General features: G+C 44.0%; 1 protein-coding gene across 1 annotated transcript; it reads right to left on the minus strand.

Moving 5' to 3' along the window:
• Positions 1 to 1,336: 1,336 nt before the first annotated feature.
• LOC124605837 lies at positions 1,337 to 20,096 on the minus strand. The gene is made up of 2 exons (XM_047137768.1): positions 19,464 to 20,096; positions 1,337 to 2,139 (listed from the first exon to the last, which is right to left on the minus strand). The coding sequence occupies exons 1-2, from the start codon at positions 20,032 to 20,034 to the stop codon at positions 2,021 to 2,023; spliced, it is 690 nt and encodes a 229-aa protein (XP_046993724.1). The 5' UTR covers positions 20,035 to 20,096; the 3' UTR covers positions 1,337 to 2,020.
• Positions 20,097 to 20,739: the final 643 nt, after the last annotated feature.

A 20,739-nucleotide genomic window follows, 5' to 3' on the forward strand; every position in this document is an offset into this window, starting at 1 on the left:
AAGTTCAAGGTGTACAGACCAAGGATTCCCGTGCTGCAGTGAACAATTGTTGAAGGTAGCAATGCGAGCACCGCAGCAGCAGTCATCAGAGAGAGGCCCTCAAATGTTGGCGCAATAGATACGTATAATGCGTGGCTGTGACGTCGCCGCATTCTGCCATCAAAAAGAAGAGTGAAGCTTTGAAAACGCCAGCCTCTCGTCTGATGAACCATTAGAAAAATCATCAAACAAATGTCGGCCAAACAACCTATGACAATAGCCATCAGGCAGTTTGTCAGAATGAATAGTGTTTACACCAGTTAGATCTCCATACGGTATATAATTACGTACATGATCTTTTTGTAAAGAGTGGCGAAATCTTAATTAAATAGTAGTAAAGTCAGACACATTTTCAGCCTGATAGCCATGGAAGAGCAACTGAGATCTACTATTACAAAAGAGTGGGCAGTGGATTTGCCTGGCGAGCACTCAGGCAGGAAGCAAGGGATGGAGAACAAGGAAAGCTTTTCTGAGCGTTGCCTGAAAAGCCACAATGCATGGAAATGAAAGCTGTCAGGTGCCAACGAAACGCCGTGAGACACCAAAAGTAATTCTGTAGGAGATTAAGAGAAACCAAAAGAGATTCTGTAAGAGATCAACACACCATGCTGACATCACACCAGTTGCCCATATATTCACATAACACTGATTCGATCACATGGTGAGAAAATGTTGTTAATACCCACCCCTTCCCCACAAGCCAAATTCCTAAGTCACTTCTATGACCAGTCAAAATGTCCTTGATTTTATTTTTGTATTGATGATTTCTGAAAAATTATAAATTCTTCCTTAACTTATCATTAATTTGAAATTTACTGGGTTTTTGGCACCCAGAATGGGACCATATCGTTTGTGTTTCAGTTCCTTAGTTTATTATATTTTTGGTTCTCATTGTACAAGCATTTTCAGTATGTCATTTCCTCAATTTATTGCAGTGTGTATCTAAAATGTCGCTATCTCTGATACACCTGTCTAGTTTGGTAACAGTATGCTTCCAGTTGAAGTGTTTTTGACATTAAATAAGACTGTTGTTAAATATTAAAACACTACAGAGCCACATGCTGGCAATGTAATTTACAGATGAGTGGATTTCCTTGTCTTAAGGCCCTATGAACAGAATGATAGGCAGATTTACACCTGTTCATTGCAGAATAACATACAGAAGCATTCCTATATCACTGGGAGAAGTTGTCACTTTGGTAAAACGTTGTTAAATGCCAGTTTATTTTGCTCTAATATAGATTAAATAAAAGTGTTCAAGATATTCAAATCTATCTAAAACATGAAATACACAATCCAGTATCAAAATTGAACAAGGAAAACAACAAAACCCATTGTAAAAGCTTTCACTGGCGTGCAAAAAACTTTTTCAAGGTTAACTGAGATTAAGCTGGGCTAGCTCAGAAACATACACAAGTGCAACTGTAAATGACTGCTAATTATGATGTGGATTTCGTTAAAAAAATTTGTTTCATTTTTGAGGTGGTTGCCATATACAGCACAACAGTGATTCCACTATGTGGTATGTTTTCCTGTCTTTTATTAACTTCAGTAACAAACAGTTTAGTACTTCGGTATAACTCATAGGTACTGCAACACTGAACCACAGCTGTACAGGACACAATATACAGTCAACTTTATTTACGATGGAATGTTGATACAGATGCGTCCGCCAATCATTTCATTTTCATGCATGCAGCCAAACTACATCATGTTCACAGATAAGAAATTGTGACATTTTATTTATAGTAATAGCAGGCTCATCAGTGGCGACTTCTGTGGGCTGGCTCTCTATGTTGTCAGCACTCAGCAGCAGCAGCAGTCAGCAGTCAGTGCCAGCAGCCTGTGCTGCCATTGTCTGCAGGTGCTGCAACAGTGCCTCCTATGGGCCAGCAGCCTACCGAGCCACTGCCATTAGGCGCTGCAGGGGAGCCTCACAAGGTCCAGCAGCCTACTGGCTCCCAGCAGTACCAGTCAGCAGTCAGCAGGCAGTGACAGCTGTCTTTGCCGCCTTTGTCAGACGGTGCAGCAGTGGTGCATCACGGGATCCAGCACTCTGTGCAGTCAGCAGACTACCAGTGCCAATCGGCTGCTGCAGCTCTGTGAACAGCAGGGAACAAACACAGTGATTATGATTATGCTCCAGGTTGTGGCAATGTCAACATCCAAAGATAGTGCTCTCTATTAATCTGAATTTGAAACAGATGCAGGGCATTCTTACAGCAAAAAGTGATTAGGGCGCAGATGGGTCTCCTAATACTACAACGGAGTACACTTTACTTTCAGCTACCTCACCTACACAATATATTTCCTGATCTTCGCTTCAGCATGTTAAAGTGTGATTCAGTTCAATTGCCAGAATTGATAACACATGTAGTAAATACATGTATTTTGGAGGCTCAGTTCCCAAAGGCACTAAAGTTTGTTAAAGTCTCTCCAATACACAAAAAAGGCAGGCTCTCAAGTTGTGATAATTTTAGGCCTGTTTCAATTGTGCCAATCTTGTCTAAAGTGATAGAAGCTATATTAAATAATCAAATAGTAAAATACTTTGAAGAGAACAAAATCTTCACTGATAGTCAATTTGGCTTCAGAACTGGGTTAGGAACTGTTAAATCTGCCTTATCACTTTTAACACAGTGTGTGACACAACTAGAAAGCAAGCTAGTGGTTCAGAATAAACTCTTTGATTTATCAAAAGCTTTCGACACTGTGTCTCATGAAATCTTATTGAACAAACTGCAATTCTATGGCTTTACAGGAAGTGCTCTCGAATTGATAAAATCTTATCTAAGTAATAGAGTGCAGAAGGTGGTTTTTAATGGTGCAGAATCAGATTACTTACCTGTGGGCATGGGTGTCCCACAAGGTTCTGTACTTGGCCCAATTCTATTTATTATTTATATGAATGACTTACCATGTAACATAGTTGGACCATCAACTAGGACTTACTTATTTACAGATGATCTTGCAGTCTGTATAACTGCAGAAACAGCACAGAAGGTGAAATATGAAGCAGACCAGTGCACTGCCAAAGTTGAAAATTGGTGTAAAGCTAATTCCCTTTGTGTCAACCGAAAAAAAATACAAGACCTGTATGTATCGTGGAATAATAACACTGAACTTGAGCAGAGCTAAAATGCTGTTAATTTCCTTGGAATCTCAATTGATTCAAAATTATCCTGGGGTAGCCATATAGAAAAAGGGGAAGCAGCATTAGCAAAGGAATATTTGCTCTAAGGAAGCTGCGTCTTTGTCTAAACGTGCCAGTACTTAATGTGGTTTATTTTGCTTTAATACACAGTCACATTTAGTATGGTACAATACTGTGGGGACATCAAAGCAAGGCAGCTAATGTCTTCAAACTACAAAAGAAGGCAATAAGACTGATATGTAGCTTGGCACCCAGAGCTCACTGTAGGCCAAGCTTTAAAAAATTACAGATTATGACCCTGCCGTCAGTATTTATACTACAGTGTGTAATGCATTTTAAGGAAATCTATCCGAGTTATCAACAGTATGACATGCAACATAATTATAACACAAGAAACAAGCAGGACTTAGTTTCTTTCTGATGTAACTATGAAAAAACACAAAAGTGCTTCTTATACGAGTCCATAAAGTTTTTACTGCCATACCCCAACGTATCAGGGATCTTTCAATTCAACAATTAAAAAAAAAGTAAAAGAATTTCTTCTTCTTCTTGAGCTCAGCATTTATGAAACTGATGAATTTTTAAGGGAGGCAAAGAATATGGTATGACTACACTTAGTGATCAGTTTTTATATGCTTCTATATATGAGTAAGTCTGTAATTGGCAAAATTTACTACGCAATATCAATTTGTACCAGAAGTTTCTCTGTTTTGTATTTGTGTGAAGGTACCATAATCATTTGTGTAATAATTATATTGTGTAATATTTTTCTTGTTTTTGTAATTATTTGTGTAACATTTACACTGTGTAATATTGACTTTTGTAATGCCTCAGATGATCTCTGAGGTCTCTACAACAATAAAAATCAATCAATCAATCAATCAATCATTCCCCTTACACAACATTCCTTTCTCCCCAACAAACAAATACCTGGTTATGTACACGCTGTCCCAGCATGATGCCAATATCCTCATCTTAAGTGACACCTTCCTTCAACCATTTTCAAAGCATTTATTCACCAGAACAACATCCCTCTTTGAAAATAACACCGGTGCAATACGTCCTTGGATGCATCACTGAAGTCTTTGAGCCAAATTGGCAATGAACTGTCGAATTCAACATCATCTACACACTTCGTTGTACCCATGCAACGTGTTCCAATAGCCATCATTATCTCGTCAGTCGCCACATCCAGCCACATCCCTAACAATACTAATTGTTTTAACAGCGTCAGTTCCCCATAAACTCCACTCCTCTGTTTTGAATTCTGGGCCGCGCGGGGTAGCAGTGCGGTCTTGCACGTCTTGTCACGGTTCGGACGGTTCCCCACGTCGGATGTTCGAGTCCTCCCTCGGGCATGGATGTCCGTGTTGTCCTTAGCGTAGGTTAGTTTAAGTTAGATTAAGTAGTGTGTAAGCCTAGGGACCGATGACCCCATTACAAATAAACAGGCTTGTTGTTGGGCTGCATCCCTCTCTACAGCTCAGGAATGCACAGAAGCACGTGATGGAATTCTCAACCCTTTTCACAAGAAAATTCGGCGTGTAAGCCGCTATGGAACCAGATACCAAAGGTGGCACGTGCATCAGTTGGAGATGAGACGGTATGAGAGCGAAGCTGGAGTTGCCTGGTACAGCCCGCCATTGCCCAGGGACTTACCGAAGCAAGATCGGAAAATTTGGTACACTGCAGAAAGACTGACACAAGCAGTTTCTGAGACTCATTTATTCAATGGATGACGCTGAAAATTTTCCACCCAGACAGCGACGATACAATGGACAATCACCACCCTTAAGCTCTTATTGGGGGGGGGGGGATGAACAAAACCCACGCGGTCTAGGGCGCCTTGCCACGGTTCGCGCGGTTCCCCCCGTCGGAGGTTCGATCCTCCCTCGGGCTTTGGTGTGTGTGTTGTCATTAGCGTAAGTTAGTTTAAGTTAGATTAAGTAGCGCGTAAGCCTAGGGACCGATGACCTCAGCAGCTTGGTCCCGTAGGAACTTACTACAAATTTCCAATTTTTTGAATTCTGGTGACCACACCATACTTCCCTACAGACTCACAACTTGGATACACTCATATTAGACTGGAAATTACTGAAACATATCAGAGACATAGCAGAGCATGCAGGGTTACAACGTGACCATATCCTCGGGAGACATCAGATGTCACATCACACTTTCATTTTTGCAGAGATCATTAAAATTTTCATATATAAATGAAAATTTGAAGTTGCCCATGAACTCAGAGATTTTTTACGTAGCTGTTTGATTTAAAAGTACCGTAAATAAAAAATATTCAGAGGAGTATTGCATTCCTCTGATGATCACAAAAAAGACATGTTTTCTTTCTGACTGTCAACCCATGTGTGATGTTCACATGATCACAGCGTGAAATGCAGGTAGAGACACTGCACGGAAGGGACGCAAAATCAATGTCAATTGGATGGTAAAGGATTGATCGTTACTCACAAGATCCGCAACTTTCATTATTCTATTATTTCACTTATTATTTACTGCAGCTTTACTTCAGAGATGTGTTTCTGTAACTACCAACATAGTTTGTCTTAGGTAGTTCCAAAATATTGGGCCAATAAGGTCCTGCCCACATCATGACAAACAACAGGTAGCATATTTGAAGAAACAGCAGTTCAAGCAGGTCTGGCATAAGGTCTTGTTTTGCCACTCTGATGGAGTGGTTGGCTGTTGGCGGCATGATGGTGTGGTAGGGTGCAGTTTGGCTGCGTGCAAGATAAGCACATCTGCAATAGGATTTTGTTAATCATTGAAAAGAGATTTTATAGTTCATTGGAAATTAATTTTTTGGTTCACATTGTGAAGTTTAAGGTGGAGAATTTCACTGAAACTTTCGTGACTTTATAGTGTGTCTTCCACGTGGCGACGTGGTTTTTATACCTTTGCGAGCCGAGTACATTTTGATGCGGAGTACAGAACCTGTTTGTTAATATTCCATTTGGGTGGTAGGAAATTTAAAATACTTATAGGTATTCCGTTCTCTAAAACCTAGCAGGAAACTTGCAGAGTGAGAGGATAGTGTTAGATATGGACATTATGAGAGTGTATGCAAAGAACTGACAAATTAATATTTTGGATAGGATGTCAACAGTGCAACAAAGACAAGAGTATGACAAATAAAATAATGAAACAAGTACAGAAGTTATGTAAATGTTTGACAAAGTGTCTAACACTATTAATAAAAGTTGTACATTCAGTACCACTTTTGGGCGTTAATGGCTTGTGCTGAGAAACAAACTGTACAACAATAATTTACAACACAAAGAACGACTAATCCAGGGTCTCCCCCTTAATTTGATGATCTTCTTACCAAAATTATTGCAAAGAAAATTTGCAGTGACGTTTCTATTAAAGATGCAACACACTCATCCAAGGTTTGGTGCCATAATTCAGATTCACAGCGCATTATTGGTGTGCTCCAGGAACCATCACTTCAAGTGCAGAGGACAGATAAGGCACACTTTAACAAAAAGACTATGGAATTCACTACTCAAGAATATACATTCTTTCCTTAACTTTCCCTTTGGAGTCAGAACAGATCACACAAAAATAAAACCATTGTATAAATAAAAAGTAAAAATGACATTTGCAGGATCTTAAACATTAATAAGTAGTTCTCATACTACAGAATAAACATTCAGAAATTAAGTACTTAATTAATTTCACACGAATTGCGGTAAATGAGCCAGGTAGACCACTAAACTGCTTGTTTGCACAGGACAGTGCCCTACTGACTTTGTATGGATGTAACATCTCAGTTTTGTCCATGTTGTGCACTGTCTTACACACTTACCAGTTTCAGTTCATCAAGGCTATTCATTCTGGGTTTTGCATTTACAGAAATGTTAATGTATATGTATTAGATTGCTTTAACTAGAACCCTATCAAGCAGAAGCAATCTTTATAAACTATGTGTATATGTATCAGATTTCGTTTAAATAGAACCCTATTGAGCAGAAATAGACTTCATAAACTACGAATACTGAACAGGTACTGGCCCTCAAACTCCGTCTCAATTCCACCAGTCATGCAAAATCTTGGCAATAATTGTAGAAAAACAACTTGAGTTTTCTGCCCCCAAGAACTCGACCTTATAGTAGACAACCTTCCAATTCACCTAACTAAAACACCGAAATACCTGGACTAACACTGAAGCAAAAGCTAACTGTATATCCTAACATATTAACTACGAAAAAATTACACTATGGACTTGACATGGGGGCCAAAGTACTGGAATTATCATAGATCTCTCCTCGAACCTTATTGATTCTATCCTGACCTTTTCAGATGGTTGCATAGTTCTCTGCCCTTACAAACTTCACTACCCACACCACTGAATGCTGTGAACTAGATCCCTAGACAGTATCACATTTGTTCCACCACCATCCTGAAGAAGCCTGGCCTATTGCCATATAACAACCCTGTCGTGGTGTCCTGCCTTCTCCTACCTTCCTTGTATCTTCAGATACTGACCGTAAGTTCCCTCCTGTCACCAGCCTTTCCTGCCTTCCTTAATTATTTACTTACTTTGTATGGTTTCCCAGGGCAGTTTCAACTGCCTTCCCCTCCCATACCATGACATTATTCCTGTGATACATACATCTTTTCAAATGTAACTTATTCAACTTTTCCATTCCAACTCTACAATGTCTGAGGCATTCTTTGTGCACAAAAAATATCGGTTTCAGCAGCTGGCAGAGTTAAGTGGAGAGCTGCCTCAGGTGAAAAGAGTTGTAAGAAATACGCCACAGTTTCTATCTGTGTTCTGATTTCGTAGGAGTGCGAAAAAGTCTGGAAGAGGAGAGTGATGATGATGATGTTTGGTTTGTAGGGTGCTCGACTGTGTGGTCATTAGCGCCCGTACAAAGTCCCAATTTTTCCACACTCCAATCATTTTACACAGTCCAGGCTAGCCACTATCCCGAATGACGATGATGATATGATGAGGACCACACAGACATCCAGCCCCCGGGCAAAGAAAATCCCCAACCCATCCGGGAATCGAACCCGGGACCCCGTGATCCAGGGGCAGCAATGCTAGCCATTAGACCACGAACTGCGGAGGAAGAGGAAAGCTGTGCTGCTATGAAACAGCTGTGTGCGACCTGTAGGTCGTCAGTTGGAGGAAACAATATGAACACAGTACCCGGTTACTAAAATTTTTGTAGCCGGCCGGTGTAGCTGAGCGGTTCTAGGCGCTTCAGTCTGGAACTGCGCGACTGCTACGGTCGCAGGTTCAAATCCTGCCTCGGGCATGGATGTGTGTGATGTCCTTAGGTTAGTTAGGTTTAGGTCGTTCTAAGTTCTAGGGGACTGATGACCTCAGATGTTAAGTCCCTTAGTGCTCAGAGCCATTTGAACCATTTTACTAAAATTTTTAAACCTACTGTAGGGCTGAGTCGATAGAGGTCTTGGGGTCTTTATATAGATATTTCACATGTGAGTACGAGTTAGTAATAGTGGGTGGAGCTGCTCCAGCAATTGATCATCGCCATTTAGCAGTTCCTGCTCCATGTATAGCTAGTCACCATCAATATGGTTTGAAGGTCTCAAGATTATCATGTAATGAATGCTGTCACCTTATAAGAAAGGTACAGTTGTTATTTAGACTGTTTTATAATTAATGGCAATCAAAATTTTAATCTATTAGGGGGCACAAGGGATTTGTTCCCCCATCTCTTAAAAAAAGATAATCATAATTTAAATGAAACATGAGTAAAAGTAGCATAACAATGATTTGAAAATATAAAAAGGAAATATTGCAGGATATGGTACGAGTTGCTGTACAAAACAGGAACTGAATCTTAGTGATTGATGGAAATCGTTTGCAAGAAAGAATATTCAGAAATGTAAATTTGGGCCTGTCCATATTGCAAGCAATTTAGTCCGTTTGACAATCTTTATTATTAACCACAGCTAAAATAAGAAATGAGGAAAAGCTTGAATACACTAGATTACACTTTTGCAAAGGCCATCACTTCTCGGAATTGTTGGAAGAGGCAAGGTAAATATGGCAGGGAATGGAATTTGTGTAGAGACTCCCAATTTAGAATGCAGACAACACCATCCTTCAAGTTGCGGTTGCTTCAGTGGATATGAACGACAAATAAATTTGCAATGCAGTTGTCGTGTGTAGAGCAATGCATGATTGCTAGCCGACCCTTGCTACACCTACTTAACGGCCTGTGCAAGCAATAAGGCAAGATGGGTTTGTTAATCTAATGTCTACTCAACTACCAGTCTACGACAACTTGTCTCCACCATGACCTCTCTCGCAAGAGTGCAATCACAGAGTGAGAACGAAGTGGGCCGCACTTACAGTTAGGAAGATCAGTCTGCAAAACACAGGAACTGCTGAAGTCTGTGCGTTACCAACATAACCCTGAAATGCTGATATCACCAACCCCTTGAACTACATACTGGACCATGGAGGGACGAATTTAGCTCCATTCAGTTGGCACGCAATGTGTGAGTGTGCGTGGGGAATGAAGTGAAGTTCCAGCTGTAGCATACCAATCATATTTGTTCAGAAATATGCGAAGTATACAAGTGGTTTGTAGTAGCGCCAGCCACAGGCAAGCGTGGGTGTCGTTGCTCACCAAATGTAACACAAGCGATACAATGTTGCGAGGTGAGCTGGCGTGTGGATGTGTGGAAACATTTGACACAGCAGTACCTAATCTGAGCCGGCCGAGCGGTTCTAGGCGCTTCAGTCTGGACCCGCGTGACCACTACGGCCGCAGGTTCGAATCCTGCCTCGGGCATGGATGTGTGTGATGTCCTTAGGTTGGTTAGGTTTAAGTAGTTCTAAGTTCTAGGGGACTGATGACCTCAGATGTTCAGTCCCATAGTGCGCAGAGCCATTTTGGACCTAATCTGAAGAGGGAAGAAGCCTTTCCACACAGGCGTTTGTCAAAATACCGGGTGATCAAAAAGTCAGTACAAATTTGAAAACTGAATATGTCACGGAATAATGTAGATAGAGAGGTACAAATTGACGCACATGTTTGGAATGACATGGGGTTTTATTAGAACCAAAAACATACAGAAGTTCAAAAAATGTCCGACAGATGGCGCTTCATCTGATCCGAATAGCAATAATTAGCATAACAAAGCAAGACAAAGCACAGATGATGTTCTTTACAGGAAATGCTCAATATGTGCACCATCACTCCTCAACAATAGCTGTAGTCGAGAAATAATGTTGTGAACAGCACTGTAAAGCATGTCCGGAGTTATGGTGAGGTATTGGCCTCAGATGTTGTCTTTCAGCATCCCCAGAGACGTCGGTCGATCACGATACAGTTGCGACTTCAGGTAACCCTAAAGCCAATAATCGCGTGGACTGAGGTCTGGGGACCTGGGAGGCCAAGCATGACGAAAGTGGCGGCTGAGCACATGATCATCACCAAACGACGCGCGCAAGAGATCTTTCATGCGTCTAACAATATGGGGTGGAGCGCCATCCTGCATTTTGGTTCTAATAAAACTCCGTGTCATTCCAAGCATGTGTGTCAATTTTTACCTCTCTATCTACATTATTCCGTGATTTATTAAGTTTTCAAATTTATACTGACTTTTTGATCACTTAGCTATGCCGCGAGGCATAGCTAAGGCCATTCAAGCACAGCTCGGAAGCGTATAAATACCTAGCCATCTTACAACTAAGTCTTTTCTGTTAGAGTCACAACTCTGTCACCACAAGGCCGTGATGCTTGAGCACCATTTGGCATTCTGTTTGTGGACCACAGTTCGACTCTGCATCAGGGCAGTCTGCTCTGAAAACACGGGACCTGGAGTCACCACCACGTCTGGCCAGCGCCGACCCTGCGAAGCAGCTCGCTGGCCATCAACATGAGGCAGTGGGTCACTGCCATTACTTCACCTTCCTGCTGTCTGCCCAACAGTGCAGGGTGCATAAGCAGTGCTACAACATTTGTGGCCGCAGCTACCCAAGACCGCTCCGGCCTAGAATCGCTGCTAACAGAAGCAGTTACACCATGGACCATTGCCTGCTGATGCTGAGCTCTGCCAGCACTCCAGGGCGCCAATACACATGAGGCTCCTGGATGCCTCAGCCACACTACAATTAGAATTTCAGGGTGTTTGATTGGTACCGTATGCCAAACCCTCCAGGTACTACACAAGGAAGCAGTCACATTTTTGGAAATTTGTGGTACTGTCTTATGGGACCAAACTGCTGAGGTCATCGGTCCCTAAGGTTACACATTACTTAATCTAACTTAAACTAACTTAGATTAAGGACGACACACATCCATGCCCGAGGGAGGACTCGTACCTCCGACGGAGGGAGCCGCGCGGACCGTGACAAGAGCATGAGACAGTGCGGCTACCCCGCGCGGTAGTCACATTTAAATGGGCAACAGGTACTTCTCATTAACCTCTGTCTTGCGGATTTCAACTAATTAATCAGGAACTAATGGCATCAAACAAAACGTTGAGTACAGTGACTCCTACACCTGGGGACTCAACTTACAGCTCCCCTGTTTCAGTTCGTCACAATTATATAGGTAAAACGTGAGCGTAATGTTTCTTTGCATTCAAGGAAATTAACATATCCAAATATAAATTGTATCCCGAAATTCGTTTAATTTTTCTCAGTTAACTGGTACTGTTATCAGCACATTTACTTATAATATTTTTAAAAGGAAGTTCTCTATACTTGAGGTGCTACACACGGATATCAGCAAAACATTAGAAAAATGTTGATGATAACCTGTTTCTAAGAAATTAACCTGCGGGGGAATCTGCAAAGACGATCGTTATATCCTTATTGATTCGATGTAAGCAAGATATGTTTTTAATGATATACACTCCTGGAAATGGAAAAAAGAACACATTGACACCGGTGTGTCAGACCCACCATACTTGCTCCGGACACTGCGAGAGGGCTGTACAAGCAATGATCACACACACGGCACAGCGGACACACCAGGAACCGCGGTGTTGGCCGTCGAATGGCGCTAGCTGCGCAGCATTTGTGCACCGCCGCCGTCAGTGTCAGCCAGTTTGCCGTGGCATACGGAGCTCCATCGCAGTCTTTAACACTGGTAGCATGCCGCGACAGCGTGGACGTGAACCGTATGTGCAGTTGACGGACTTTGAGCGAGGGCGTATAGTGGGCATGCGGGAGGTCGGGTGGACGTACCGCCGAATTGCTCAACACGTGGAGCGTGAGGTCTCCACAGTACATCGATGTTGTCGCCAGTGGTCGGCGGAAGGTGCACGTGCCCGTCGACCTGGGACCGGACCGCAGCGACGCACGGATGCACGCCAAGACCGTAGGATCCTACGCAGTGCCGTAGGGGACCGCACCGCCACTTCCCAGCAAATTAGGGACACTGTTGCTCCTGGGGTATCGGCGAGGACCATTCGCAACCGTCTCCATGAAGCTGGGCTACGGTCCCGCACACCGTTAGGCCGTCTTCCGCTCACGCCCCAACATCGTGCAGCCCGCCTCCAGTGGTGTCGCGACAGGCGTGAATGGAGGGACGAATGGAGACGTGTCGTCTTCAGCGATGAGAGTCGCTTCTGCCTTGGTGCCAATGATGGTCGTATGCGTGTTTGGCGCCGTGCAGGTGAGCGCCACAATCAGGACTGCATACGACCGAGGCACACAGGGCCAACACCCGACATCATGGTGTGGGGAGCGATCTCCTACACTGGCCGTACACCACTGGTGATCGTCGAGGGGACACTGAATAGTGCACGGTACATCCAAACCGTCATCGAACCCATCGTTCTACCATTCCTAGACCGGCAAGGGAACTTGCTGTTCCAACAGGACAATGCACGTCCGCATGTATCCCGTGCCACCCAACGTGCTCTAGAAGGTGTAAGTCAACTACCCTGGCCAGCAAGATCACCGGATCTGTCCCCCATTGAGCATGTTTGGGACTGGATGAAGCGTCGTCTCACGCGGTCTGCACGTCCAGCACGAACGCTGGTCCAACTGAGACGCCAGGTGGAAATGGCATGGCAAGCCGTTCCACAGGACTACATCCAGCATCTCTACGATCGTCTCCATGGGAGAATAGCAGCGTGCATTGCTGCGAAAGGTGGATATACACTGTACTAGTGCCGACATTGTGCATGCTCTGTTGCCTGTGTCTATGTGCCTGTGGTTCTGTCAGTGTGATCATGTGATGTATCTGACACCAGGAATGTGTCAATAAAGTTTCCCCTTCCTGGGACAATGAATTCACGGTGTTCTTATTTCAATTTCCAGGAGTGTAGATGGAACAGATAGTGACCAATTACAGAAATTCAGCCAACCCTACTTTTTTACTATCCAGCCTGCCTTTTCGTGATATTATGACAAATAATTTGTAGTTCACTCCACATTTTCACGAAGCCATCTTTTGCAGCCTTCGTATTAATACTAAATGTTAGTTTTTGTGTCACGGAAAAAAGTAGCATGTAGTAGTATTTATCACCACTAAAGAATAGTCTGTAGTGTCGTTCGTATCAATTTCATGCACAATACATGATTTAGTTAGTTGAAACAAATAAATTTTGTTACTGTGATCCCAAAATGATATATTGTTAGAAACTGTGTTTAAAACAATTCAGCATACTTTTCAATGGAAATAATTTGTAAAATGCACAGGATGTTCCAAAGAACACCGACAAACTTTAGGGGCAGATTTTTTACACCAAAACATTTACTAGAGATTATTTCTTGCTCTGGTCAATTCTTCTTCCTCTCAAAATATGGAAGCAAAGACCTTGTAGCAGACGAGATCTGCTTCATAATATCGAAGATGAACAAGTGCTCATACCTCATAAGGCACGCATTTTGGAGCCAATGCTTACAGATTTTTTACTTATTTCTGCGTGAGGAAACTGTCCCTAAAATTTGTCGATGTTTTCGGGACACCCTGTAGAACTAAAAAGTGGCATTGTTAATCTGAAAAGAAAACAGAAATTTTATATTTTCATTGTTTACATTTAGGTTAATGAAAAGAATTTTTCTATTGCTTCTAAAAGAATGCAATTGGTCTTGTTACTTCTATTACACTAAAAGCTTTCTCAGGATCCGCTTGAAATGGAAGTGAGTTGTAGTATTAACACTGGACTAAGATTAAGAAATTTCTTTTTGTTACAATGGATATCTACGTAGTTCTTATTTTAAAGAAAAAAAACTTAATTCCACGATTACGTGATTTAAATTTATTTTAGAAGTTCCTACGAAGAGGTCAAGGAAAGATTTCTAATGTCTGAGGAAGGGTGACAGGGTGAGGGGAGAGTCGCCGCCAAATAATAAGTGGTTTTGTGGAAAAATGACCTCAAACCAGCCCTGGCCAGGAGCTAGGAAAGTGAGGTATCGGTAAAGACGATATAACAAAGAGAGAGAGGTTCAGAGAAAATATACTGGTAATGATGGATCTATCTGACGAGAAAGCGAGAAGAGCACGAAGGAGAGAGAGCAAGAATGATGCATCGAATGAAGAGCTGGTGAGATAAGACGCAAAGGAATTAAAGACATTAGTAGCCAGTTTACATTGATTTATATCAATGCAGCAAGTTGAAAATTTGTGCCTGACCAGGATTCGAACTCAGTTCTCCTGCTTACTGGGTAGATTCACTGACCAATACGCCATCCACACACAATGGTCACCTCAGCCGCAGGGATCATCGTAGCACGCCTCAGATCTGACCTAGATCCTCGACTTACACCATACATTACTGATGTAGTGCCCCTGCTCAATAGTCTCATTACTCGCAGCATCTCGACGATTCCCGTTAAGAGTTCAAGCTAGGTGTGCGTCTGCACTGAAAGGATCATTGGTGGTCATCTCGTTAATTAATCTTATATGTGACGTCTTTTCTTTCAGACATGTCCGAAACAACGTAAACAACATATCTAACTGAAAGAGATAAGAAGTTGGGAGGCAAATGTGTAGTTACAGGTTCTAGGCCAGGGATTGTCGACCTTTCTTACCTACTACCCACTTTTGTGTTTCTATTAGTAGTAAGATTTTCTAACTGCCCACCAGCTCTACATCAATGGTTAATTTCTAAAGCAGGGACGGAACTTTACATTAGAAAATTTATACAGCAGTGTAGCAGACAGTTAAAGCATATAATAATAACTAATTACGAAATACGTTATATCAAAATTTCATGGAAAACTAATGAAAATGTTTTCCACCATCAACCATTTCTGCCAACCATGAAACCTGGAACGTCCACTAGTAGGCGTTAGTCTGTTTGCAGGCGGACCGTGCGTTCAAACGTTGAGCATTGAGCGTGCCGAGTTTCTGACGTCATAGTGGGGAAACAGGATGTTAGGGAATCTTCCTGAGCGTGCAGAACAATATCTGATATGACAAATATTCCGAACGTACGTGGAAGAATCCCATCTACATCACATGCACGCTATCTCTCTTCAGTACAGACTCGTGAGATGCGATATTGGCTTTCATTTGAACTCTGTATGTATATATGACATTTCTAAGCATCAGAAAATTGAGGATCTCTCGAAAACCCGTCGTCAATTGTATTATTTGTTGTAATAAAATGACGGGAAACGTCATGTTGGTACGTTCAAATGGCTCTGAGCACTATGGGACTTAACATTTCAGGTCATCAGTCCCCTAGAACGTAGAACTACTTAAACCTAACCAACCTAAGGACATCATACACATCCATGCCCGAGGCAGGATTCGAACCTGCGACTTTAGCGGTCGCGCGGTTCCAGGCTGAACCGCCTAGAACCGCTCGGCCACCCCGGCCGGCGTCATGTTGGTCGTTAAAGAGTTATTGTAACTTGTTTGTTATGGAAGTATCCCGTTTCAGTGCAACGGCACACACAGGATCCGTAAGAAATGGAATGTCCTTGATACAATTTGTTATAATTAAATGTCAGTTAATAACTTACCTACGATAAAAGCGTTCCAAGGTACGATCACTGAACAATCGTGGTTGGTATAATGCAATATGTATCATTGCAGACTGGAAAGGTAACAATGGTTCATGTGTTGCTGGTTCACGCCTCACTAAATACAAATATTTTTATTGCTGCCCTTCGCGTTTTCTAATCGGTTCTGGTATTTTGTTATTAGTTTAATAATAGTGTATTCTTTAATATTCGATGTTATGTAAGTATAAGCGCGGTCTTTCTGAGGAATGAGTTTGCTTGATTGGCTTCAGCTTGCGCTACTGGCAGCAAGATATTTTGAACGTTGTTGTTTTAAGTTTCGTATTTCACATGTAAAGATTTTGCCTCTGAAGAGGCACAATCATCAAATAAGAATTTCTATTGCACTATTTGCAATGGAACTTTTATAAGCCAATGTCGTTTCTGATTGGACACATCAGCACTGCAACCCAATTACACTACATGCACGCCCAATACGTTTTCGCGAGAAGGTCAAATACCTCGGTGTCTGTCTGGACCGGAAACTACTCTGGGGGGACCACGTTCAACACGTGACCAACAAAGCAAACGTGAGGCTCAAACAACTTTACCCTATGCATAACAGGCGTAGCACACTGAACAGGAGGGTGTTTAGGCCCATGTACATGACACTTATTCGACCCCTGATGACGTACGCAGCCCCTGTCTGGGGATACGCTGCGCCCACACGCCTGCGCCGTCTGCAGCTCATACAGAACAAAGTACTGAGAATCATAAGCAAAGCTCCGCGCTACACACGCACCGCACCGCGGATCTTCACCGGAAATATCGGCCAGATACCATCTTGCAGGTATTCCAAAAACTCTCCACACGACTGTACAGAAACACGAGACACTTGCGTATCCCGTTTATGCTTTCTCTGGGTAACTACGACCACAACCATAGATGGAAACATAATAGACCACAGACACTATTAGCAAGAAACCAAACATCTATGGTCCATAGCACGCTAACACGACAGTACTGGCGAGCCCCTGCAACACAGCTACTACTGGCAACCCAGATGTTCGACCCGCAGAAAAACAGGCAATCGCAAGGAAGTCGTACCGTACACAACATGCACACCAGCCACACACACCCCCTACACTGTGAGCTGGTCCATGACCGATCGCCCACTAATTTATGAGGACCATGAATTGTTACAGGGAGGCAGCAGCTGCAGCAAGCCCTACAACGAGCTTCCGCAACGACAAAGGTAACGATGCACGATACCTCGCACTAACATAAACACACATTGCATGCACTGTCGCTGTTAGCAAGCCGCTACTGCCCTTACTACCCGTCCTACTGTCGCAGAGGTTTTCTTCCATTGGCGCTTGCCTTGGCACTTCTTTCCATCTGCCCTTGCAAATCGGTAGCCTTCGATCGCTTTGGTCCACTTTCTGTCTCTTGATGGACCATATCAATGAGTAATCCTACCCAGACTCATGGATAACATCACAGCCCGGATCCTGTGACTCACGATTTGGCCGGCCGTTGTGGCCGAGCGGTTCTAGGTGCTACAGTCTGGAGCCGCGCGACCGCTGAGGTCGCAGGTTCGAATCCTGTCTCGGGCATGGATGTGTGTGATGTCCTTAGGTTAGTTAGGTTTAAGTAGTTCTAAGTTCTAGGAGACTGAGGACCTCAGAAGTTAAGTCCCATAGTGCTCAGAGCCATTCGAACCATTTGAACTCACGATTTGAAAACTAACATGTCATACGGAGGTGACAGTAGAACTTTTGATTTGGTCACCACGTTGGTGTGGGCGTGGAGGGGCCCCATTATTTATTAAAAAGAAAAAATCTGATTGGACATGGTAGTTTTCTTTCTTATATAATGTCCATGGATGTTGAAGGTTTTATTTATGTATGCAGCGAACAGACTAACATAAAGAGCATATCGACAAGGGAAAAAATGTGAGTTATAATGGAGTTAACGCAGAAATTTTACGCCTACCAAATCCGTTACCAGTGTGATGTGCGAGCCAGATACAGCAGACAACTGCCGCTGGAGCGCGCTGCAATCCCTTATACCATGTTGATGCACACGTACCGTATGCACATGTAACATCATTTCTGACAAGGGAATCTCCCCATCGCACCCCCCTCAGATTTAGTTATAAGTTGGCACAGTGGATAGGCCTTGAAAAACTGAACACAGATCAATCGAGAAAAAAGGAAGAAGTTGTGTGGAACTATGAAAAAATAAGCAAAATATACAAACTGAGTAGTCCATGCGCAAGATAGGCAACATCAAGGATAGCGTGAGCTCAGGAGCGCCGTGATCCCGTGGTGAGCGTGAGTAGTTGCGGAACGAGAGGTCCTTAGTTCAAGTCTTCCCTCGAGTGAAAAGTTTAATTTTTTATTTTCAGACAATTATTATCTGTCCGTCTGTCCGCCCGATGCGAGGTAACTGCGCCGTAGTATGGGGACGCTACACCTAAACAAACATCGAAGCACACCACGTCAGTCGACTACAGCGTACGGAAGAGAGAGTATTCCTGCTAACGAGGCTCCCTGGCTGGCAGTTGACTGTTCGCTACTTTGGACGAGAGTGCATTAAATACGTGAGATGTATTCCGTTGGCAATATGAATCCAGCAAATATAGCTCGCGACTTCAGTAACAAGGTCAATGAATATTTTCCGAACTTTAAGGAATCGGAATGTTGCTTAAGGGATCGAACGTACAGAATATATCAGACGTGTTTTCCTGTGGAGGAATCGGTTGTGATCAAAAGTTTTCGGTTCCCACTGGAGAGGCACGTCCTTTCGTCTACTAATCGCACGGTATTGCGGTGCGGTCGCAAAACACAGGTGAACAGAGACGTCAATGAAGGAACGGACAGGTCATAACTTAGCGAAAATAAAATTTTCACTCGAGGGAGGACTTGAATCAAGGACCTCTCGTTACGGAGCTGCTCACGCTAACCACGGGACCACGGCGCTCCTGAACTGACACCATCCTTGATGTTACATATCTTGCACATGGACTACTCAGTTCGTATATTTTGCTTATTTTTTTCATAGTTCCACACAACTTCTTCCTGTTTCCTCGATTGATCTGTGTTCAGTTTTTCAAGGCCTATCGACTGTGCCAACTTATAACTAAATCTGATGGGGGTGCGATGGGGAGGTTCCCTTGTGAGCGTTCAGCATCACGTTTAAGTCGGCACGCTCAACGATGACGTTCGACGGCACGGTCTGTTTGCCGATGGCTTTAGGTACCAGGTTGACTACTAGTGTTCGAGACGGTTGTAACGATCAAAAATACGACTGAAAGTGAGGCAAGTTCTGCGGACGAGGCGCTGTACTCACGGGGGTAGTAGAAGAGAGCTTCGCGGCGGCAGCACTTGCCGTGACACCACGTGTAGCCGCGGTCGCAGCCCTTGCGCCACGCCGTGTGGCAGCGGACGCCGTCCAGCCGCGTCCCGGCCTCTGCGGGGTGCCCTTCCAGCTCCAGCTCCAGCTCGGCGAAGCCTCTGCACTGCACCAGCGGCCGCTGCAACATCGGGTCCCTATCCAGAGTGTACCACCTGCTGTCGCACAACTTGCACTTGTACCGCGACGGCGAGTCGGCGGAGCCGCTCCGCATGACGAAGTACACTTCGCCTTTGGAAAAATCCGAAACCTCTCTCTCCGCGGCGATGCAGTGGATGAGTTCCAGACCGGGAGAGTTGAACTGGAAGGCGAGCGTGGCGTCGCGATAGTGGGGGCCCCGGTCGGCGCAGCTCCACATGCCCTCACTGTGCTCGCTGTAGTTACGTCGCAGCAGCTCCTCGAGCGCCGGCCCCGATCCTTTGCAGGCGCTACCGCGCGTACCCGCGGCGGCATCCGCGCATGCGCAGCACAGCAGCGCCACGGCCGCAGCCACGGCCAGGCAGCGCATCGCGGCTGCTCCGGCAGAGCAAGTAGTGGTCGCGCGCGAACCGCGGTCCCTCCTCTCCGACATCACTCTCTCGAATTGTCCTTAGCTCGGCCGGCGTTGGCGTCTTATAGCCCGGCCTCGGCCTGCGGCGGCAGTCGCCCGGGGTTGGTGGGGAGAGGGGAGGGCTCTGCCCGCGTCGGGAGCCGCCGCGGGTGACGGGGTACCAACGTCTCGCCGTTACCTGCTCCGACTCGCCGTCAAGGACCATTCGCACTATAGTCGTGCCGCTGAAAGAAGATCCACGACAACAGACGGTTGTGCTGCAAATGCTACTACGCAGTTGTTTGTTGTCGTTATGCCTTACCATTGACGGTATAAACAGTTCAGATAAAATGCGAATACAAGTTTTGGAAATGCGGTGCTACAGAATAATGTTGAAGATTCGATGGGTAGATCACGTAACTAATAAGGAGGTACTCAATAGAGTTGGAGAGACAGGAAACCTGTGGCATAACTTGACCAAAAAAAAGGATGGCTTGATAGGACACATTGTGAGACGTCAAGGGATCACCAATTTAGTATTGGAAGGAATTTTGGGGTGTAGAAATAGTGAAGTGATACCAAGATATGAATACAGTAAGAATATTTAGAAGGACGTAGGCTGTAGTAGTTATTCGGATGTGAGAGGCTCATACAGGATAGAGTAACATAGAGAGCTGTATCCGG

The sequence above is a fragment of the Schistocerca americana genome, chromosome 3 (genome assembly GCF_021461395.2).
Source record: "Schistocerca americana isolate TAMUIC-IGC-003095 chromosome 3, iqSchAmer2.1, whole genome shotgun sequence".
Lineage (NCBI taxonomy): Eukaryota > Metazoa > Arthropoda > Insecta > Orthoptera > Acrididae > Schistocerca > Schistocerca americana.